Source organism: Mobula hypostoma, chromosome 14 (genome assembly GCF_963921235.1).
Source record: "Mobula hypostoma chromosome 14, sMobHyp1.1, whole genome shotgun sequence".
NCBI lineage: Eukaryota > Metazoa > Chordata > Chondrichthyes > Myliobatiformes > Myliobatidae > Mobula > Mobula hypostoma.
Genome location: NC_086110.1, coordinates 75,537,262 through 75,561,778, shown reverse-complemented (window position 1 = coordinate 75,561,778; position 24,517 = coordinate 75,537,262). Strand labels below are relative to the sequence as shown.

The window sequence follows — 24,517 nt, the reverse complement described above, 5'->3', positions numbered from 1 at the left end:
GTTTTGGTGATCTGCTGTCTTGCGTTTTGGAGGTGTACACAGCACAGTCAAGGTGGTAGTCAGGGAGTGAAGGAGTCTGAAAGGCTTAGATTGTTTGTGGGTGGATCATTCTCTGTACAATGACTCAGTGACCACAGGGTACTTCAGTACCAAATGGCTCTGCACCATAAGGGCATCCTTACACACGGATAAATGTATATGGCGAATAAACCTGATCCTTGAAGAATGTAACTGACCCGGACAACAATAAAAGACCTGGAGCTCTTTACACCGGACAAGGAAATCTGATATCTGCTTCAAGTTATTATTTTTCTGAGGTGGTAAAGTGAGAAAATAATTGGCACAGCTTTCTTCGGGATTAGTAATTAGAGCAGATGTGAGGTCATAAAACAGGATGAGATTAGGCCATTTGGCCCATCACGTCTGCTCTACCATTCCATCATGGAAGATTTATTATCCCTCTCAAACACATTCTCCTGGCTTCTCTCTGTAACCTTTGATGCCCTGACCAATCAAGAACCTATCAACCTTTGCTTAAAATATACTCAATGATTTGGCCTCCACAGCTGTCTGTGGCAATGAATTCCACAGATTCACCAATTCTTTTCTCCTCTTCTCTGTTCTAAAGGATGTCCTTTTATTCTGAGGCTGTGCCCTTTGATTCTAGATTCCCCACAATAGGAAACATCATCACATCTACCCTGTCTAAGCTTTTCAATATTCAACAGGTTTTGATTTTGAATCCTGAGACATCACCTTCCAAACCCACCACCTCTACCAACTACAAAAACAAGGGGAACACCACCCCTGGAAGTTTCCCTCTGAACCACACAACATCCTGACTTGGAAATGCTTGGTGGCCATTTTATGAGGTACACCTGGTCATTAATGCAAATATCTAACCAGCCAAACACTTGACAGCAACTCAATGCATAAAAACATACAGACATGATAAAGGGTTCAGTGTAAACATCAGAATGGGTAAGAAATATGATTAAAGTGACTTTGACCGTGGAATGATTGTTGGTGCCAGATGAGGTGATTTGAGTATCGTAGAAACTCTTGGGATTTTCACACACAACTCTTGAGTTTACAGAGAATGGTAAAAAAAATCCAGTGAACAGTAGTTCTGTGGGCAAATACCTTGTTAGTGAGAGGTCAGAGTTTTGACAGACTAGTTCTAGCTGATAGGAAGGTGACAATCGTTACAACAGTGGTGTGCAGAAGACATACACTCAGTGGCCACTTTATTAGGTACAGGAGTGGAATCCGGTGTGGTCTTCTGGTCCTGTAGCCCATCCACTTCCAAATCTCAACGTGTTGTGCATTCAGAGATGCTCTTCTGCACACCATTGTTGTAACATTGGTTATTTGAATTGGTTATTTTCATTTAATGTAATATTTACCCTTCTTGTTTTTTTTTTCACTGTTTTAATGGAGGTTGGGATTGAGGACGTGATTTTAAGTTTAACTCTGTTTGGTTTCAAGTTAGCCCATTGCTTTGCTTTGCTTTTAGTTAGTTGCACGGTGGGTTTTTTTTTGGGGTTTTTTTTTTCTTTTTTTTCCATTGATATATATAAAATCTAGTATACTATTATGTTATCTTGGTTTCTTATGCTTAAATTACATTGTTTGTAGTATTTTCTTTTTGGTATTGTTATCTTTTGGAATTTTATTATACTTTAACATTGTATTAATGTTTATATGGCTTACCTTTTTTGTATACTTACTTAATAAAAAGATTTAAAAAGAAAGAAAGAAAAGAATTACTGTCACTTTCCTTTCAGCTTGAACTAGTCTGGCCATTCTCCTCTGACCTTCGAGCGTACATGATAATAGATTTACCTTAACTTAGGACAGCTTGTCCAATGTTGTACTGATATACGAGTAAAACACATGTACAGCCCTAAGGGGAAACATAACACAACCACAGCTAACAGAAGAATCAACACACTTTGAAGTTTTTATTCAGTCTGGTTTCACGCATTTGCAAATAAAAGAGATTTGACAGCAACATATCATCAACACAAAAGATTTAGTAGATGTTGGAAATCCAGAATAACACACACAAAATACTACCACTTCCTCTGGTAGCTTGTTCCATATATGCACCATCCTTGTGTAAAATATAAAATACAGTAACACTGCTGTCAAAGTAGCACACAAAATGCTGGAGAAACTCAGCACGTCAGGTGGCATCTATGGAGAGGAATAATCAGTCTACGTTTCAGGCAGAGACTCTTGGTCAGGAAACATTGACTGTTCATTCCTCTCCGTGGATGCCTCCTGACCGGCTGAGTTTCTCCAGCATTTTGTGTGTTACTCTGACAGCAATGCTACTGACGATAACTTTGAGGTGGGGCGAGGGGCAAATGTCATTCGGCCTCCTCCCAGACAAGTGGATATAGTAATTAGAAAAGTTAAAATATTTACTCATCTTGTTAACCTGAATGATTTTACACCCACTGTGGTAAGTCAGGGATTGCAAGTAAATCTAGTCTGTATTTGTTTCCCAAAACAATACATCTCAAAGCTACTGCTGAACAGAGCAGAGCAGAGCAGAGTTTATTCTGTTAATAATCTGCGGAAAACGATCCAGAGGCAAACATTCCGAATGCAACTGGCCGCACCGTACGGTGCCTGGGATTGAGGGGGCTTGTGTGTGCAAAGCAGTGTGTCAGCAAGTACAAGTAACACCTGTGAGAGGGGGATATCAAGCAACAGGACAGGGAGACGGCTTTGCCAGAACCCCAGGGACTAATCTTAGATTGCGGCCAGAGGTTATTGCTGAGGATGGGATCATTAACTAATTTCCATCCCTCCCAGTGCTGGGCCTTGGCAGTAACACTGCCCACCCCCACCAACAGTGACCGACAGGAGAGAAGGGACAGTGTGTAATCACCTTCACCCGCAAAGAATATGAAAGATTTCTGACTCTTGTTCAGACTACAGAGAGACCTTTGTTCAGCTTCATGACTCCTAGAGAGACAAACACACACAAACACACACATACATCCATCCACACACATATACACTCACGATTCCATATCCCAAACACACACACTCAAGTGTGAGCTTACACACACATGCACACACACTAACTCACATGCTCCATGTACACACACGTGTACTGATATCCCTTGTCCAGCTACTCCTTGTTCACAAATGTGTATACACACTCACACTCAGGCACACCCACTCCACGTACCCAAGTGTGCGCACACACACCTGCAGACACCCGGCCAAAACCCTGTCCCTTGTCCCAGGAGCCTGGCCCGCCAGCACCCAGTGTTCCAGTGTCGGCGAGGAGCTCAGACTCTGGCTGACAGGCACTGATTGACGACCTCCAGCAGGTGAGAGTTCTCCAGAGCCGCAGCCACTCGCTCCTTGTCTGCCAGCTGCTTGTTCACTGGGGAAGGAAGCAGACATTCGCTGAGAATGATCGGAGTGCAAGGCACAGTAAATCCCATCAGTAGTATCACATACAAAACCAAATCCCATGGGGGTCCCCAGTCATTACAGAAACGTCCGCTGCCCATTCGCACACAGTCAGTGGCAGGGCCCTGAGCAGTGTAGAACAACACAGACTGGAGAAACAGGTACATTGTTCCCTGAAAGCAGTGACACAGGCAGACAGGTTGGTGAAGTGTTAGTGAGTTGTGTGAAGTGTTTACACACTGGCCTCCAACAGTCAGGGCACTGAGCACGCGGAGCTGGAATGGATTGTTAAAGATAAAAAGACAAAGATTAGGCTGTCATATGTATGTCGAACGATACAGCAAAATGAAACCAAATCAGCGAGGATGTGCTGAGGGCAGCCTGCAAATGTAACCAAGCTTCTGGCGCCAACACAGCAGGCCGACAACTCACTAACCCTAACCTGTACATCTTTGGAATGTGAGAGGAAGCTAGAGCACCCCGAGGGAATGCATGTGGTCACAGGGATAACATATAAGCTCCTGACCATCATCGGCAGGAATTGTACCCTGGGCGTATAGCTGGCTGCTTTAAAGCATTACACCATAAGATAAGACGTGGAAGCAGAAGTAGGCCATGTGATCCATCGAGTCTGCTCCGCCATTCAATCATGGGCTGATCCAATTCTTCCAGTCATCCCCACTCCCCTGCCTTCACCCCATACCCTTTGATGCCCTGGCTAATCAAGAACCTATCTATCTCAGCCTTAAATACATCCAATGACTTGGCCTCCACAGCCACTCGTGGCAACAAATTCCACAGGTTTACTACCCTCCGACTGAAGTAATTTCTCTGCATCTCTGTTCTAAATGGATGTCCTTCAATCCTGAAGTCGTGCCCTCTTGTCCTAGAATTCCCCTACCATGGGAAATAACTTATTGTGTTGTGCAAGATGATGGTAAGACTGCATATGGAACATTGTGAGCAGTTATGTTTACTTAGTTACAGGAAGGATGTCATTAAGTTGGAGAGGGTGTAGAACAGGTTCGCAGATGTTGTCAGGACTAGAAGGCTTGAGTTATGAGAGACGGATATGCTGGAATTGTTTTCCCTGGGGGGGAAGGAGGCTGAGGGGTGACCTTACATAAGTTTATAAAACCATGAGGAGTGTAAGGTAAGGTGGATGATTACAACTTTTCCCTAGTGCAGGGGAGTCTATAGGTTTAAGGTGAAATAGGAAATATTTAAGAGAGGGGAAGCTTCTCCACAAAACTCACTCAGGTGCAATATGTTAACTGTCCCTGCACAACATTCGTTAAATGGTCATTCCTAATCTCCTCCTCCTGTGATGATTATTTAATTGGTTTATATGTTCACATTTATTTAAGTTTGATAATTGACATTTGCACATGTGACCATTCTGCTCACTATTGTCTTATAAATTGTTGGCTGCTGTTGTGTTGTCTGTTATGGTATTGTCCTGTGTTTTCTGCTTGGCAGCGAACCACAATCAATCCTGGTATGTTTCACATACTGGCAATAAAGTGATTCTGATTCTGAACCAGATGAAAACAAACTGCCAGAGAAAGTGGTAGAGGTGGGTACATCTACACCTTTTCCTATAGTACGGGAGTCTAGCACCAGAGGGCACATCCTCACAATACAAGGATGTCCCTTTAGAACAGAGATGAGGAGGTATTTCTTTAGCCAGAGGGTGGTGAACCTGTGAAATTCATTGCCAGAGACATCTGTGGAGGGCAAATTTTTGGGTACATTTAAAATGGAGTTTGATATGTTCTTGATTAGTCAGGGTGTCAGAAGTTATAGGGAGAAGTAAGAAGAATGAGGTTGAGGGGGAAAATAAATCAGCCATGATTGAATGGTGGAAAAGATTCGATGGGCCAAATGGCCTAATTCTGTTTGTATTATGGTCTTACAGTTCCTTTTCTGGGTGACTGGAGTGTTGATCTTGCTTCCTTGAAGAAATCTGATGACATCACCATTTGCTCTGCAGTGCTCGTTATCCGGATTCACTTCCTCCTGTTGTCTGTAAGGGGTTAATGTGCTGTAAAGTTTTAAGCTCTAAGTTTCACAGGTTCCCCCTGCAATGGACGGCACAGTAGTGTGGTGATTAGTGCAACACTTTACAGCACCAGCGATCGCGGTTCAATTCATGCTACTGTCTGTGAGGAGTCTGTACGTTCTCCCTGTGACCGCATGGGTTTCCTCCCACAGTCCAAAGACATACTAGTTGGGGTTAGTAAGCTAGGGCATGCCATGTTGGTGCCAAAAGATCTCTTTGAAACCTATCTAATATTGAAAGGCCTAGATAGAGTGGAGGTGGAGAGGATGTTTCCTGCAGTGGAGGAGTCTTGGATCAGAGGGCACACAGTCTCATAAAACACCATTAGAATAGAGATTAGGAGACATTTCTTTAGCCAAAGGATGTCATATTTGTGGAATGTGTTGCCAGAAGGCTGTGGAAGCCAAATCATTGGGCATATTTAAAGCGAAGGTTGATAGGTTCTTAATTAGTAAGATTGCTTTAAATATATTCAAATGACTTGGCCTCCACAGACTCTGTGGCACTGAATTCCACAGATTTATCATCCTCTGGTTAAAGAAATTCCTCCTCATATGTTTTCTAAAGAGACGTGTGTTCCCTCTAGTCCCAGACTCCACCACTATTAGAAACATTCTCTCCAGGTCCACTCTATATAGGCCATCCAATATTCAATAATGGGGCCATAACAGAATTATGCCTGGCAGAAGGTCAGCACTGGCAGCTCAGTGTCCTGGGATACTGATACTGTGCTGCAGTGCTCTATAACTCTTGTTAGGCAGATTAACATGAGGAAAAGGGAAGGATACGGACATTGTGCAGGCAGAAGAGATTAGTTGGCCATTTAATTGGATCAGCACAACATTCTGGGCTGAAGGGTCAGTTCCGGTGCTGTACTGTTTTATGTTCTATGGAGGGATTATTGTTTAGTTTTTCTAATAAGGGAGGACATACATCAGGGCTTCGAGGACATTCCAAGGAATCGTTTCAAGATTTTAAGGAGGTAAGAGATGAAGGTAGAGGAGAGGCTACTGCCTACATGCATTTTAATAATGCCTTTGACAAGGTCCCGCAAGGCAAGCTGATTTTATTTTATTTTATTTAGAGATACAGTGTGGAACAAGCCCCTCGGTTCAATGAGCTGAGCCATTCAGCAAGCCACTGATTTAACTCCAGACTAATCACAGGACAATATACGAAGACCAATTAACCTACTACTATACGTGGGAGGAAACGGGAGCACGCCCACAGACTTGCAGGGAGAATGCACAAACTCCTTACAGACATAGCTGGAAATGAACTCTGAACTCTGACGCCCCGAGCTGTAATAGCATCACGCTAACCACTAGGCTACTGTGGGCCCCTGATCTTGAGGCTGAGGTCACTGGGATTCAGAGTAGGCTCAATGATAGGAAGCAGAAGGTACTGTTTGAAGGTTGATTCAACAACTGGAGGCCTGTGATGAGTGGGGTGCCCCAGGACGAGTCAGTGTCGAGACCCCTATTAGTCATCATTTATGTAAATGATCTGGACGTGAATATACGTGCCACAATTAGAGTGTTTGCTGATGATTCTGGTTTGCTTACCTGCATGTTCAGAGGCGTGAGTCCCTGGTGTTATGTGAACATCCACCTGCGGGGAGAACAAACCCACAACAGAAGGTCAAGTTCAGAACAGAAGCTGGAGGGACACAAAGTCAAGAATGAGCTGCTTGTGGAGAGCAAAAGCAGGGTCTGAGAAAAGGATGACATGTTAACTCCATACCCCCATTTTGTCCCTCCCCATCAATGAGCACCTCTCTGCCTGCCACACCATTCCCACAAAATCTCCCTTCCAAATTATCGCACACATTGAGGTAAGCACACAGGAAGGAAGCATACTTGACCACTGCTACTCTCCCTTCTGCAACGTCTCCAAAGCACTTCTCCACCCTCCATTTGGAAAGTCTGACCATTCCTCCATCTTGCTCTTGTCTGCCTGCTCGCCTACAGGCAGAAACAGAAACAGGAAGTTGCCATAGCGAAAACCATCCGCTGCTGGTCCAACCAATCAGAGTCAATGTTACAAGACTGCTTTGGTAGCATCACCTAGGAATCATTTCGAGCTGAGAACATCTCCAAATACACAGCAGTGGTCACAAGCTTCATTTGGAAGTGCACTGAAGACATTACACCCCAAAAATCTGTCCTGGTCTATCCAAACCAGAAGCCTTGGAAAAATAGTTTAGTGCATGTTGCTCTCAGCACAAGGGATAAGCCTTCAGCTCCAGAGACCCAACAGGAGCTCAAGAAATGCCACTATGATTTATGTAGAGCCACTAAGGTGGAAAAATGGCAACACGGACAGAATCCAGTCATAACTCTGTTACAATGACACATGCAGCGTATGGCAAGGACTGCACACCATCACAGACTTCAAGAGGAAACGCAGCAGTGTAACCAACATTCCTGCCCCGCTCTCCGACAAGCTAAATTTTTTTAAATGCTCAATTCGAGGTTGATAAGACTGAACCCCCGAGGAGAGCCATCAACGAGACCTGCTCCTTGGTCACCTCAGAGGATGAGGTACGTAGAACATTCCAACGTGTCAAAAGCTGCAAGGCAGCGGGGCTGGGCAGCATCCCACAGCGGGTCCTCAAAGTGTGTGCAGAAAAGCTGGCTGGTGTGTTTATGGACGTTTTTAATCTCCCTCTCCCACTGTGCAATGCCCTCCTGTTCAAATCGTCCATCACTGTACCTGTACCTAAGAAAACCAAGGTAGCATGCCTGAATGATTGATGTCTTATCACACTCACCTCAATTATAAGTAAATAGTTTGAGAGGCTGATTAAAGACTACATCTACAGTATGCAACCACCCACACTGGACCCCTACAATTCGCCTACCAATGACGCCATAGCCAGGGCACTACACACCGTCCTCACTCACCTGGAGAGGAAGATGCATACGTTAGAATGCTGTTCCTGGACTACAGTTCAGCATTCAACACCATAATTCCCTCCAGACTTGACAAGAAGCTCAAAAACCTCGGCCTGCAACCCGCCTTGTGCAGCTGGATCCTAGACCAACGGGCTATGGGACAGCTTCTTTCTACAAGCCATTCGACGTATAAATTCACATATCTGTACACTGCAACAGAGTCACAGCGCAAAGATTTTTACTCCCACATGTTGTGGAGTGGATGTAAGCTTTAAATAAATTCAATTCAATCCAAATATGTTTCTAATTCTCTACTGGGTGCAAGCTCGCTGACCTGTCAGATTGAGGGTGGGTTCACTAATGGATAATAACAACTAGATAAAAATTAGCTTTTATTTGACAAAGGTACACCCAGTGGCCACCTTATTAGGTATACCTGCTCATTAGTGTCAATATCTAACCAGCCAACCATGTGGTAGCAACTCAATGTGTAAAAGCATACAGACGTGGTGAACAGATTCACTTGTTGTTCAGACCAATCATCAGTATGGGGAAGATGTGTGATATAAATGATTTTGACTGTGGAATGATTGTGGGTGCCAGATGGGTGGTTTGAGTTATCTCAGAAGCTGCTGATCCCTTTGGACTTTCAAGCACAACAATCTCTAGAGTTTACAGAGAATGGTGCAAAGTACAAAAGTACAAAAGACATGCAGTGAGCGGCAGCACTGTGGTAAATGGGAGAGGTCAGAGGAGAATGGCCAGCTGGTTCAAGCTGACAGAAAGGTGACAGTAACACAAATAACCATGTGTTACAATGATGGTGTGCAGAACAGCATCTCTCAATGCATCACATGGCGAACCTTCAAGTCGATGGGCTACAGCAACAGAAGACCCCAAGTATACACTTAATGGCCACATGATTAGGTACAGGAGGGAACACACACCAGTCCTCATCGAGGGAGCAGCTTCAAGATCCTGGATGTCAACATCTTAAAAGATCTATCCTGGACCTAACATATTGATGCAATTAGTTCAAAGTTCAAAGTAAATTTTATTCTCAAAGTATATACATGACACTATCTACAACACTAAGGTTCATTTTCCTACGGGCATACTCAGCAAGTCTATAGAACAGTAACTATAACAGGATCAATGAAAGATCAACCAGAGCGCAGAAGACAACAAACTGTGCAAATAAATAGCAACAAATAATGAGAACATGGGATAACATTAAAATGAGATAATTGGTTGTGGGATAGCTCAATGGATGGGCAAGCAAGTATTGTTATCCCTTTTGTTCAAGAGCCTGATGGTTGTGGGATAGTGACTGTTCTTGAACCTCATGGTGCAAGTCCTGAGGCTCTTGTACCTTCTACCTGATAGTAGCAGTGAGAAAAGCGCATGGCCTGGTTGGTGGGGATCTCTGATGATGGATGCTGCTTTCCTACGACAGCGTTTCACATAAGACTGTCATCCCTCATTCTTCTAAATTCTAGTGAATACAGGCCCAGAGCCATCAAACACTCTTCATATGACAAGCCATTCAACCCTAGAATCATTTTCGTGAACCTCCCTTGAACCCTCTCCAGTTTCAGCTGATCCTTCCTAAGATAAGGGGCCCAAACCTGCTCATATACTCCAAGCGAGGCCTCACTAGTGCCTTATAAGGTCTCAACATTACATCCTTGCTTTTATATTCTAGTCCTCTTGAAATGAATGCCGAACATTATCTTTCGCCTCTCTCTTGACTAGACAGTTGGTTCTTCTTAGGTGGAAAGATGCTGCCCCACCCACTCACGCTCAATGGCTTAGTGATATTGCGGCCTGTTTAGACCTCGGAAAGATTAATTGTTCACTTATTAATTCAGACATAAAGTTTCATAAGGTGTGGGGACCTTTTCTTGAATATTTCCATAGCTCTCCTTCAGGGTAAGTTTATCCTTTTTTTGTATGCTACAATCCCTTTCAGCTTTTTTTGTACGTTATACGGTTTTTTGTTCTGAATTACATTATACTTTTGGTAGTTGGCATTATACTTTCTTTTATCCTATATATATTTACAGCTGTCTGGGGTTGAAAGCTCCGATTATTTTTTTTTTCTTTTACACGCAGAAATGGTGGGCCTGGGTTTGTTTTTCAGTGGGAGGTTGGGGTGGAAACTAATTTTACATAATTCTATTTTGGGTGCTTTTTTTATTGTTATGAATTATACATTGGATTTGTTTGTTTCGTACTGTATAAATCTCCATTCTGTTGTTAAAAAAGAAGAAATGAATGCTAACATTGCATTTCCCTTCCTCACCACAGCCTCAACCTGCAAATTAACTGTTAGGAATCCTGCACAAGGACTTCCAAGTCCCTTTGTGCCTCAGATTTTTGTGTTTTCTCTCCATTTGGAAAATAGTCAACCTTTTCATTTCTTCTACCAAAGTGCATGACATACACTTCCCGACTGTATTCTATCTGTCACTTCTTTGGCCATTCTCCTAATCTGTCTGTCCTTCTTTAGCCTCTCTCTTTCCTTAAAACAACCTGCCCCTCTACCTATCTTCATATCATCTGCAAACTTTGTAACAAAACCATCAATTCTATCATCCAATCATTGACACACAACGTAAAAAGAATCAGTCCCAACACAGACCCCTGTGGAACACCACTAGTCAATGGCAGCTGACCAGAAAAGGCTCCGTTTATTCCCACTTCTACTCCTGCCACTCAGCTACTTCTTTATCCATACTAGAACCGTTCCTGTAATACCATGAGCATGTAACTTGTTAAACAGCCTCATATGTGGCACCTTGTCAAAGGACTTCTGAAAATCCAAGTACACAACATCCACCCTTTGTCTATCCTGTTTGTTTTTTCTTCAAATAATTCCGACGGATTTGTCAGATAAGATTTCCCCTTGAGGAAACCGTGCTGACTTATGGCCTATTTTATCATGTGCCTCCAAGTACCCGAATCCACATTCTTAACAGTCGATGCCAACATCTTCCCAACTGCTGAGGTCAGACTAATTGGCCTATAATTTCCTTCCTTCCTTCCTGAAGAGTGCAGTCACATTTGCAATTTTCAAGTATTGCAGAACCATTCCAGAATCTAGTGGTCCTTGAAAGATCATTACTAATGCTTCCACGATCTCTTCAGCCATCTCTTTCAGAAACCTGGGATGTACACCATCTGGTCCATGTGACTTACCTACCTTTAGACTTTTCAGTTTCCCAAGAACCTTCTCCCTAGTAATGATAACTTCACACACTTCATGACTCCTGACGCCTTGAACTTCCACCATACTGCTAGTTGTGTTCCACATGAGGATTGATGCAAAACACAGTTGCAAGCAAAATTTTGTAAACCTTTTACAATTACCTGGTTTTCTGCATTGATTACTTATAAAATGTGGTCTGACCTTCATCTAAGTCATAATAATAGACAAACACAATCTGCCTAAACTAATAACTCACAAGCAATTGTACTTCCCTCCTCAACACTAAAAACAACATTTAGACAATCACAGTCCAGGTTCAAAAAGTGTATGTGAACATCTGGGGTAATGTCTTCTACAAAAGCTATTTGAAGTCAGGGTTGTAAAGGTGCCCTGACCTATAAAAAAAAGACACACAAGAGTCAGATTACTGACAGAGCCAGCTCTTCTCAAGAAAGAGCTGTTGATGTGCATCATGGCTCAATCAAACAACTTGCAGAGGACTCTGGAAGAATTATGGAGATTTATGAAGCTGGAGAAAGCTACAAAAGCATTTCTAAAGACCCGAGTGTTCATCAGTCCACATTAGGAGAAACTGTCTACAAATGGAGAAAATTTAGTACTGTTGCTACTTTCCCTAGGAGTGGGCTTCCCACAAAAATCACCCCAAGAGCACAACATGCAATGCTAAAGGAGGTGAAATAGAAACCAAAAGTAACAGCAAAAGACCTACAGAAATCTTTAGAACTTGCTAAAGTCTCTGCTCATCAGTCCACTATAAGAAAAACACTGAACAAGAATGGTGTTCATGGAAGGACAGCACGAAGGAAACCACTGCTCTCCAAAAAAAAACCATTGCTGCATGTCTCCAGTTTGCAAAAGATCACCAGGATGTTGCACAACACTTCTGGGACAATGTACATTGGACAGATACGACAAAAGTTGAACTTTTTGGCAGAAATGCACACTGCTATGTTTGGAGGCAAAAGGGCACTGCACACCAACACCAAAACCTCATCCCAACCGTAAAGCATGGTGGCAGGAACATCATGCTTAGGGGCTGCTTTGCTGCCTCAGGACCTGGACAGCTTGCAATTGTCGACGGAAGAACGAATTCAATATTGTGTCAAGATATTTTACAGGAGAATGTGAGAGTAAGCAGCTTGTCACCTGAAGCTTAATAGAAGTATGATGATGCAACAAGACAATGATCTGAAACACAAGAGTAAATCAACAACAGAATGGATTAAAAAGAAAATTTGTGTTTTGGAATAGCCATGTCAGAGCCCAGCCCTTAACTCAATTGAGATCCTGAAGAGGGCTATTCATACAAAGCATCCCAGAAATAATGAAGAACTGGAACAGTTTTGTATGGAGGAATGGTCTAAGATTACTCACCATTGTGCAACTGATCAGCAGCTACAGGAAATGTTATTGCTGCCGAGGGAGGTTCTACCAGTTATTAAATACAAGGACTCACATACTTTTTCCAGCCTGGACTATGAATGATTAAACAATGTGTTCAATAAAGACATGAAAAGTACAAATGTTTGTGTGTTATTAGTTTAGACAGATTCTGTTTGTCTGTTGTTGTGAATTAGATGAAGATCAGACCATAGTTGTGTCATCTTTCATTTAGAGTACTTCTTCCTCTTTGGGATGTACATATCCTGTGGCTTCTGAATTGCTACCACAAATTCGAGCCATTGCTGCTCTGCCGTCATCCCTGCTAGTGTTATTTTAACCAAACAATTCTGGCCAGCTCCTCTCTCATGCCTTTGTAATTCTCTTTCCTCCACTATAATACTGATACATCTGACTTCAGCTTCTCCTTCTCAAATTTCACAGTAAATTTGATCATATTATGATCACATGCCCCTAAGGGTTCTTTTACCTCAAGCTCTTTAATCAATTTTGGTTCATTGCACAACACCCAACCCAGAATAGCTAATCCCCCAGTAGGCTCAACCATGAGCTCATCTAAAAAGCCATCTCATAGGCACTCTAGAAATTCCCCCTCCTGTAATCCACCACCAATCTGATTTTCCCAATCTACCTGCATATTGAAATCCCCCATGACTATTGTAATACACATCTAAGTTGCTGGAGAACGCAGCAGGCCAGGCAGCATCTCTAGGAAGAGGAACAGTCGACGTTTCAGGCCGAGACCCTTCGTCAGGACTAACTGAAGGAAGAGTTAGTAAGAGATATGAAAGTGGGAGGGGGACGTTTCAGGCCGAGACCCTTTGAGACCAGCAACTTTGCTGTGTGTTGCTTGAATTTCCAGCATCTGCAGAATTCCTGTTGTTTGACTACTGTAACATTGTCTTTTACCAAGCACTTTCTACCTCCCATTGTAATTTGTAGACCACATCCTTATTACTGTTTGGGGGTCTGTGGACAACTCTCATCAGGATCTTTTTATCCTTGTAGATCCTTAGCTCTATTCACAATGAGTCAACACCTTCCAACCCTATGTCACCTCTTTCTAATGATCTAATTTCATTTCTTTTCCACCAACAGAGCTACATCACCCTCTATGCCTTCCTGTCTGTACTTTTGATATGATGTGTATCCTTGGACATTAAGCTCCCAGCTATAATCTTCTTTCAGCCATGAATCTGTGATGCCTACCACATCACACATGCCAATCAGTAACTGTGCTACAAGTTCACCTACTTTATTCCGTATACTGTGCACATTCACCTCCAATCCTGAATTCACCCTTTTTGATTGTCTGCTTTTACGTTACAACTCATTCTGCTGACTGCAATTTTGTCCTATCATTAGTCTCTCCTTAGTAGGAGTCTCTGTTTGTAAACCAACGACCTCATCTTCAGCACTATCACTCCAGTTCCCATTCCCCTGCTGTTAGTTTAAACCCACCCGAACAACTCTAGCCAACCTGCCAGCACGGACAGAGGAGCTTGTCCAGGTGGATTGGAGGGGGATACTGGTGGGGATGATGATAAAGCAGAGGTGGCTGAAGTATCTGGGAATAGTTCACAAAGCGCGGAACAGATATGTCCCATAGAAATAGTTCTCAAATGGCAGGGACAGGCAACCGCGGCTGACAAAGGAAGTTGAGGACTGCATAAAAGCTAAAGAAAGGGCATATAAGGTAGCAAAAATGAGTGGGGTTGGATAATTAGTAAGCTTTTAAAATCCAACAAAATGCAACTAAAAAAGCTATAAAAAGGGAAAGGATGAAATATGAGGGCAAAGTAGCTGATAATATAAAGCAGGATACTAGAAGTTTTTACAGCAAGTTTTTCTTTTGCACTATACTGCTGGCACATAACAACAAATTTCATAACCCATCAGTGATAATAACTATGATTCTGATTAAAACTCATCATCAGGCAAATGAAATTTGCACACACGTACACTCAGTCATGCACAGATCACCAGGCAAGTGACGCCTCCTTGCATTTGTGCATGCACACACTCTCGCACAACCTGGAGAGGGATGGGCTCCGCCAGGTTTCAGATGCCCAAGACACACCGCATGATGAGCACTCCAAAAAGCAACTTCATACCGGATGGGTCGCAGCCCGGGTTACCAATGACCGCGCAATCCATCTCACACCAGGGCGGAAGCGATGGATGTGCTATTGGTGATTCGACACAGAAGATCCGTGGCAGAGAGAACATCACAATCGCCACATGGAATGTAAAAACGCTGAACCAAGCAGGGAAACTCAAGGAACTCACGCATGAGATACAATTGATATCTCACCTCCTCGGGCTCTGTGAAGCCAGATGGAAGAATGCTGGGGAAGTGCATACTAAGGAAGGACATGTACTCTTTTACATCGGAGAAGAGAACAGACATGAAAATGGCGTAGGGTTCCTAGTCAACAAATCCATCAAGAACGCAGTCCTAGGATGCCAACCAGTGTCAAGCAGGCTCATGACCATCCGCCTGCCAGTAAAGCCATTCAACATCACAGTGGCACAAGTCTATGCCCCAACAACGGACTATGACGATGAACACATTGAAGAATTCTATAAGAATCTACAAGATGTCATCGACAAAGTGGACAAAAAAGATATTTTGATCATTCAGGGTGACTGGAATGCCAAGGTGGGCAGAGACGCACAAGATGAGTGGGGGGATCTCATCAGCTCCTCATGCAATGACACCTCCAATGAGAGGGGACTATGCCTGCTGGAATTTGCTAGTTATAACAACATGGTGCTGTCGAACACACTTGGAGAGCACAAAGCATCCCGAAGATGGACATGGCATGCCCCCAGTGGTCAACATCACCAGACTGACTACATCCGGGTGCAAAGACGGCACAAATCTGGTGTGAACCGGCCGAAGACCAGAACATTCCCAGGAGCAGACGTGGGCAGTGACCATGACCTTGTCATGATGAACATCACAGTGCGCTTGAGGAAAATCAACAAGCCAAAAAACAGCCGGCTGAGATTCAACCTTGAAAAACTGAAAGATCCCGCCATTTCTGAAGAATTTCAGGAAGCAGTTGGGGGGAAGTTTGCACCAATACTCCTCCTTGATGAAGACCTGGAGACCACCACAAATAACTTTAACACAGTGATGACGGAAACAGCAAGCAAGATTCTGGGGAAAAGCCGCCACAAGTCTAAACCATGGGTCACTAACAAGATGCTGGATATGTGTGACACAAGGAGGAAATTAAAGAAAGATAAAAACACAGCAGAGGGAGGAATAGAATACAGGAAAATCAACAAGGAAATCAGGAGGGAAATGAAGGAAACAAAGCAAAGATGGATAGCCGACCATGTGGACATTGAAGACAGCCTCTCCAACAACAACACAAAGAAGGCATTCCAACTGGTGAAAGATCTTACCAAAGAAAAACAAGCCGAAGTGAACACCATCCAAGACAAAAATGGCAAAAGTCTCACAGAAGAAAAGGAAATAATGGAAAGGTGGACAGAGTACTGTTCAGAACTGTACAACTACCAGAGCAAAGGGGATCCAAGCCTGCTGAATGTACAGGAATCTTCCAATGAGGAAGACTATCCAATCATGTGTGAAGAAGTTGAAGCCACAATAGAATCACTGAAATGCGGGAAGTCAGCAGGAGTTGATAACATCCCTGCTGAACTGCCGAAGCATGGAGGAGAGGCCACGATAGACATGCTTACCTCCATCTGCAATAAGATCTGGTAGACAGGCTGACACCTGGGACTCAGTCGCTGATCATTGTGCTTCTCAAGAAAGGCAATCTCCAACTTTGCCAGAATTACTGCACCATCAGTTTGCTCAGCCATGTAAGCAAGGTAATGCTCAGAATCATCCTGAACACACTGAGACCTCAGGCAGAAGACACCACTGCCGAGGAACAAGCTGGCTTCCGTAAGGGCAGAAGTACCACTACGCAGGTTTTCAACCTTCGCACCCTCTGAGAGGAACACCTTCAGCACCAGAGAGTTCTACCACGTCTTCATAGACTTTAAGAAGGTGTTTGACAGAGTCTGGCATGATGCCTTATGGACCACCATGAAGAAATTCAACATGGGGCAGAAGCCGATTCATACAATCCATCAGCTTTACGCCAAGGCAACCAGTGCAGTATTCGCTCATGGCACCATCGGGGAGTGTTTCCATAACTCCGTAGGAGTCCATCAGGGCTGCCTCCTCTCCCTCACTCTCTTCAACGTCTTCCTGGAACGGATCAAGAGTGTTCCTCTTGAAAATCATGTGGGCACAGTCAGCATCGGAGGGAGGAACATCACAAACCTAAGATTTGCTGACGACACTTAAGGACTTGCAGGAAAAGAGGACAAACTGGCCAACCTGGTCAGCCATCTTGATACAGCCTCCACAAAGTTTGGAACGGAAATAAGTGCCAAGAAAACCAAGCTCACGGCAAATGCCAATGGTGCCATCACAACAGACATCTTCGTCTATGGTCAGAAACTTGAGACAGTGCAGCAGTTCAAATACCTTGGGGCAATCATCAGTGATGAAGGATCACGACCAGAAGTCCTGGCAAGAACCGCACAGACAATGACTGCACTATCCAAACTCAAGACAGTATGGAGGGACAGCAACATCACCATGAAGTACAAGATCAAACTCCTGCGTGCATTGGTATTCTCCATCTTCCTATACGCATGTGAGACATGGACCCTCACAGCAGAGCTACAGAGGAAGATACAGGCATTGGGAATGAGATGCTATTGCAACACCTTGGGCACCTCATACTTGGACTACATCACAAACGAGCAGGTCTGCAAGACCATCCAGCCCCCATGAAGACCTTCTCACAATGGTGAAGAAAAGATGGTACGGCTACTGAGATGGTATGATCACGTAACAAGATCCAGTGGCCTTGCAAAGACCGTCCTACAAGGAACTCTGGATGGGGAGAAGAAGGAGAGGTAGACAGAGGAAAAGATGGACAGACAATGTTAAAGAATAGACAGGGAAAACATTTGCGGTGATCCAGGCTCTGGCACACAACCGCGACAGATGGAACAGACTGGTGCAAAGCTTGTCATGATGGCACCCTGACGACTCCACCAGGAGTTAAGGGCGCAAGACAAGACAAAACACTCTCGCACACATACACATACACATACATGCACTCTCGCTCACACATGTCTGCAGCTCTCACCTTGAAGCGGGCGGGTAGAGATCGCAGCAGCTTGACTTTGATGGATAAGCCAATCAGTGTGGCCATACTGCAGTGAGGGATTGTAGGCGTGAAGGCGACTGATACACTGTTCTCTTGATCGACCACCTGGACAAGGACAGGCAAAGCAGGGTCAGTACAATATGCAGAAACTCCTTGTTAGACTGGCTCACAGGCAAACCTGCCTGAGGGGCAAAGCTGGAAGGTTCAGGTTCTAGGACCAAGGAAACCTGTGACACCAACAGCGTGAAAATTAGAATCAAAGTGTTCACATGCACTGCTTTCTGAGTAGCCTCTGAACATGGAAGATTGAAAAATTTAGCAAGCCCCAACTGACACTCACCAATTTGTACATAAAAACACCCCATCTCAATGCATCATAGGCTAGGTATGGCAACTGCTCTGCCCAAAACACTCGGCATCTACTTTCTCAGAAGTTTGCAAAGATTTGGCATATCATCTAAAACTCTGACAAACTTCCATAGATGTGCAGTGGAGAGTATGTTGACTGGCTGCATCGTGGTCTGGTATAGAAACACCCATGCACTTGAATGGAAAAGCATACAAAAAATGAGGATATGTGACCCAGTCCATCATGGGTAAAGGCACTGAGCACATCTACATGGAGTGCTGCAAAAGGAAAGCAGCATCCATCATCAAAGACCTCCACCATCTCGGCCATGCTCTCTACTCACTGCTGCCATCACGAAGGTAGCACAGGAGCCTCAGAACCCATACCACCAGGTTCAGGAACAGTTAATTCCCCTCAATCATTAGGCTCTTGAACCAGAGGGAATCACTTTACTCAACCTCACTCACCTCAACACTGAACTGTTCCCACAACCTATAGACTCACTTTCAAGGACACTTCATTGCATGTTCTCAATATTGATTGTGTTTTTTGTTTCAGGTGAGGCGACACTTCACCTGTGAGTCTGTTGGGGACATATATTGTGCTTGGAGCTCCCGGTATGGCCTCTTATATATTGGCGAGACCCAACGTAGAACAAGCGGGATCTCCCAAGTGGCCATCCATGGCCTCCACCATAGTCATAGTTATATTTTATTGATCCCGGGGGAAATTGGTTAATCTGACCACTGACAGGATATGGCCACACTTAGGTTGGAGGAACAATACCTTATATTCTGTTTGGGTAGCCTCCAACCTGATGGCATGAACATCGATTTCTCAAACTTCCAGTAATGCCTCCTCCCCCCACTTCACCATTTCCCATCCCCTTGTCCCATTCTCATGTTATCTCCTTGGCCGCCCATCGCCTCCCTCTGGTGCTCCTCCCCTCTCTTTTTCTTTCTTCAATGGCCTTCTGTCTCTTTCACCAATCAACTTCCTGGCTCTTTGCTTCATCCCTCCTCCTCGAAGTTTCACCCTTCACCTGGTGTTTCTCTCTCCCCTCCCCACCTTTCAAATCTACTCCTCAGCTATTTTTCTCCAGTCAAGCAGAAAGTTTTCAGCCCGAAACATCGACTGTACCTTTGTCCATAGATGCTGCCTGGCCTGCTGAGTTCCTCCAGCATTTTGAGTGTGCTGCTCAGATTTCCAGCATCTGCAGATTTTCTCTTGTTTGAGGTCCCAGATGGCGAGGGCTTTTAGTCTATTATTAACGATCTCCCACACCCAGGGCCCTTTTCTCATTGCTACCATCAGGTAGGAGGTGCAGAAGCCTGAAAGCACACACTCAGTGATTCAGGAACAACTTTTCCCCCTCTGGCATCTGATTCCTAAATGGACAATGAACACTTGGACACTACCTCACTTTTTTAACATATATTATTTGTTTTTTGAACCATTTTTAGTCTATTCAATATACATATACTGTAATTGATTCAGTTATTATTTTATTTTGTTTTTTTTCTTCTATATTACATATTGCATTGAACTGCTGCTAAGTTACCAAATTTCACGACCCATGTCAGAAACAATAAACCTGATTCTGATGGATGTCACTTTTTGAAGATGTCCTTGACGCTGGGGTGGTTTGTGCCCATGGTGAAGCTGCCCTAATCTACAATTCCCTGCAGTTTCTTTTGATCTTGTGCATTGGAGACTTCATACAGGTGGTGATGTAAACAGTCAGAATGCTCTCCAGCTATATGTCACCCACCCCATCTCCATATCAAGCTGTGTGCCTTTTTGCAGATTGTAACATCAGAACAGCCAGCTGTTGGTCTCCCCTCTCCTTACAGGAGAGAAAGCCTGTCTGAGTTGTCAGAGTGTTGGGATGGACAGTAATTTTTGATGAATTCTAGATCATGGTCTCTGGAGGACCTTGTGCACTAGCTTTCTAACATAGTAATTTTGTTTTGCACTGTAAGTGGCCACATAGCAATAAATTTCATGATAGGTCAGTGATAATAAAGCTTATTCTGATCAGATCTAACATCTTGTACATAATCTTCTAAAATACCAGATTCTGTAGATTCTCTGGGAGTGCACCAAGTAATGGAAGTTTTTCTTAACCTTAAAGGCAAGAGGAGAACTTAGCACACACTTGGGCTCGATGATGTGCATTTTTTTTGCTGGTGGGGGGAGGGGGATTGTTGTGCGCTGCCGCTTACGCGAGGGGGAGCCGGACTTTGGGGTTCTGTTTAACTGTCGTTCATTCTTTGGGGCACTTCTCTGTTTTGTGGATGTTTGTGAAGAAAAAGCATTTCAGGATGTATATTGTATACATTTCTCTGACACTAAATTTAGCCTTTGAACAGGAACGTAGGGATGTGCTGGTTGGATGAGGAAGTTGAGCCTGATGAACTGGGGTAAAACCCTGGTTAGACCACACATGGAATATTATGTTCAGTTCTGATTGCCTCATTACAGGAAGGATGTGGAAGCTTTAGAGAGGAACACAGAGGGAATTTTCCAGGATGCTGAGTGGATTAGAGTATGTTTTATGAGGAAAGGTTGAGCCTGCGAGGGGTTTTCTCTTGTAGCGAAGGAGGATGAGAGGTGATTGACAGAGGTGTACAAGATGATACCAGGAATAGGTAACTGGACAACCAGAGCAGAAATGCTAATATAAGGGAGCTTAATTGTAAGGCGATTGCATTGGAGACATTTAAGAAGCCCTTAGACAGGCAAGTGGATAATAGAGAAATGGACAGCTATGTGGGAGGGAAGGGTTAGATTGATCTTAAAAGTAAGTTTAAAGGTCAGCACAAAATTGTGGGCCGAAGGGCCTGTACTGTACTGTAATGTTCTAGGTTTTATTTTTAAGCTGCAATTCCCCCAGAATATGGTTTAAAAAAGTATGTTTGACAGTGGTGGCACTGGGAGGGAGGTATGTGAAATAATTTGAACAAGATAAGAATGTGCCAGTACAGATCAGAAAACAAGGCCGATGGGTGAATGAACGGTGAGAGTTCGGGTTATTCAGTGACATCAAATCTCTTTGGTTGCAACTCCATGCCTCCCAAAATTAACCTTTGCACAATTGTTATGTTCAAAATACAAAGAAAATAACTTGGTTTAAAATGTGCAATATTACAGGTTTCACTCGTGTTTGTAGGATACTTCAACACAGAAACAGGCCCTTTGGCCCAGCTAGTCCATGCAGATCTGATCTTCTGCCTAGACCCACTGACGTGCACCCGGACCACAGCCCTCCAAACCTCATTTATCCGTCTACCTACCCAATTTTCTCTTACAATATTACAAATGAACCTGCAACCACAACAGCCACTGGCAGCTCGTTCTGCACTCACACCACCCTCTGGGTGTATAAGTTCTCCCTCAGGACCCCTTGAATAATTCACCTTTTATCCTGGGAGGTGGTAGGAGTTTCAAAGGGGGCGGTGGGGAGGCACTTGGTAGTAAAGGGGGAGGCAGCTGAGGGATTACAAGCTTAATTTAAGAAATGAATACTTAAATGAATTACTAATTATCAGCATTTGATCCTTGGTGCCTCATAATTGATTACAATGATCACGTAATACAGAGATCATGGTGGCTTCTTTGCTGCTCTATGTTGGGGGAGCAGCATCAGTGCTGGTGATACCAAAAGACTAAATAAACTCATCAAAAAGGCTGGATCCGTCCTTGACTCTTGACCCAGACTCTTGAGTTAGTTAGTGGTGGAGAGGAGGTCACTACACAAACTGTTATCCATTATGGGGAATCAGGCACATCCTTTCCATGACCTATTGAAAAAGCAGCAGTGCACCCTTTCAAACAGAATCATTCAGCTCCACTGTCATAAGTATCGTTACAGAAAATCTTCCCTACTAAATGCAATAAGCATATGCAACAATTCATCTCTGTGCAACAGATGAACACACATCATAGTACAATATTCTCTGCTTCATTATTTTGTACATTATTGTACATTGGTAAATTGTGTATATTATTGTTCTGTACTTTATTATTAAAGTCTGCACACTAAATCTGTTTTTAAATGTCATTGCTATAACAAAAGAATTCCCCACTTGTGATCAATAAAGTATTTATTACTATTAATCATCTCATCTCTCGCTAAGCCTCCATTCTCTTAGACCAGGGGTAGGCAAATCTGGCCCGTGAAGGTATTTTGACCGACTCGCGAGCGGTTTTTCCTTATTCTGAGTGTTTCACGCGACCACACTGATGGACATGCATGGCGTCTTGTTACACTGGCCCCAGGTTCCGTTTTGTTCCAAACCAAACACTGGTATACAGTATACAAATAACGGGAAGGCAGACTACCTTATTAATATTATTAGATACTCTCCGTGCATGTTGCAGGTTTTCAGATGGGATCATTTAAATTTGTAAACAGAAACAGCGTCACTGTGTTTTAACAAGAAACCCACGCTAAATATCCAGATATTTACATGTGCTATGATACTTGTTGAATAACTCGTTTGGAAATAAAACTGAAGAAAACAATTGCAATGGCAGTGAATGCAAAACGCAGGAAGGTAGACACTGAGCGCTGAAATTTCCAAGACACTTGGACACTGGATCACTTCTTCATCGAGCAAGCTGGGAAACCCGTTTGTCTCATTTGCCTAGAAAATGAGACAAATGTCCAAGAATTGAGAAAAGAGTTTTCATTTTGTTTTGCTGATTTTTGCTTGCATGCAAATGAGTTCAAGCTGTTTGCTACTCCATTTGATGTGGAAGTGGACACTGCATCAGTAATTTTTCAAATGGAATTGATTGAGATGCAGTGTGACGACATATTGAGGTTGAAATTTCATTCTGAAGATGTGTCAGTGCTTGACTTCTACAGAAAATATATTCATCCAAGTGGGAAGTATCCTAACTTAGTGGACCATGAAAAAAAGATGGCATCATTGTTTGGCAGCACTTATCCGTGTGAGCAATTATTTTCAAAAATGAAACACACCAAGAACCATTTGAGAACACGACGAACTGATGCCCATCTGGATAATGTCTTGCTCTTGGCATCAATATGTCTGACACCCAATATTGAGAAGCTTTCAAGCAACAAACAGTATCAAATTTTACATTGATTTATTGACTGTTTGCATTAAAATTTTCTTTTTCTATTATACTTAATTTACCACCATTCAATGCATCATGTTCATACGTTTTATGTTTAAAGATTCTTTGTGTCCTTTTAATAGATTCAAAAGATGCCTTGATTGAAATAAACTGCAACTAAACTGAGTTCTTTGATTACTAGTTGGCATCCTTGGTTAAGCACAAATGATTTTCTAGCATGCGTTATTCATTAATTTGAGGCAAAACATAACGAGATGTATTTAAATAGATAATTCCCATATTTCAAGTTTTTTAATGGCATTTATCTGGCCCACCATCTGCTCATTAATATGCGATCCGGCCCACAGAGGCAAAAAAGGTTGCCGACCCGTGTCTTCGACTTTGCTTGAAGTGTGTTATAGTTGTTGAAAAGCAACTTGACATTTCTGTATTAGAGAGATCAGGAGAAATCCGGACTGAAGAAATTGTGTTATTTGTCACTGCTTTGAATTAGCAGTTCCTATTTTTTTCCTACACTGTACATAGTCAAAATTCTTTATAGTGTTTATGTAATAGCCCGAAAGTGGGGGGGGGGGGGCTGGGGAGGAGATTTGGGAGTCAAGGGGACGATAACACAAAGTTTGGGAACCACTGCCCTAAACCTATGACATTTAGTTCCAATCTCACTCAACCTCAGTGGAAAAAGCCTGCTTTAATTTATCCTATCTATACCCCTCATAATTTTGTACAGCTCTATCAAATCTCCTCCCCCCCCCATTCTCCTATGCTCCAGGGAATAAAGTCCTAACCAATTCAATCTTTCCCTATAACGCAGGT

General features: G+C 43.3%; 1 protein-coding gene across 1 annotated transcript in view; it reads right to left on the bottom strand.

Moving 5' to 3' along the window:
* Positions 1-1,949: 1,949 nt before the first annotated feature.
* Positions 1,950-24,517, bottom strand: part of ciao2b (cytosolic iron-sulfur assembly component 2B) — a 34,699-nt gene continuing 12,131 nt past the window's right edge. Inside the window, exons 3-5 of the mRNA XM_063067247.1 lie at positions 18,223-18,348; positions 7,066-7,111; positions 1,950-3,409 (exon numbers count right to left, since the gene is read on the bottom strand). Of these exons, the coding sequence (XP_062923317.1) occupies positions 3,312-3,409; positions 7,066-7,111; positions 18,223-18,348 (270 nt within the window). The 3' untranslated portion in view covers positions 1,950-3,311. The remainder of the gene's footprint in view (positions 3,410-7,065; positions 7,112-18,222; positions 18,349-24,517) is intronic.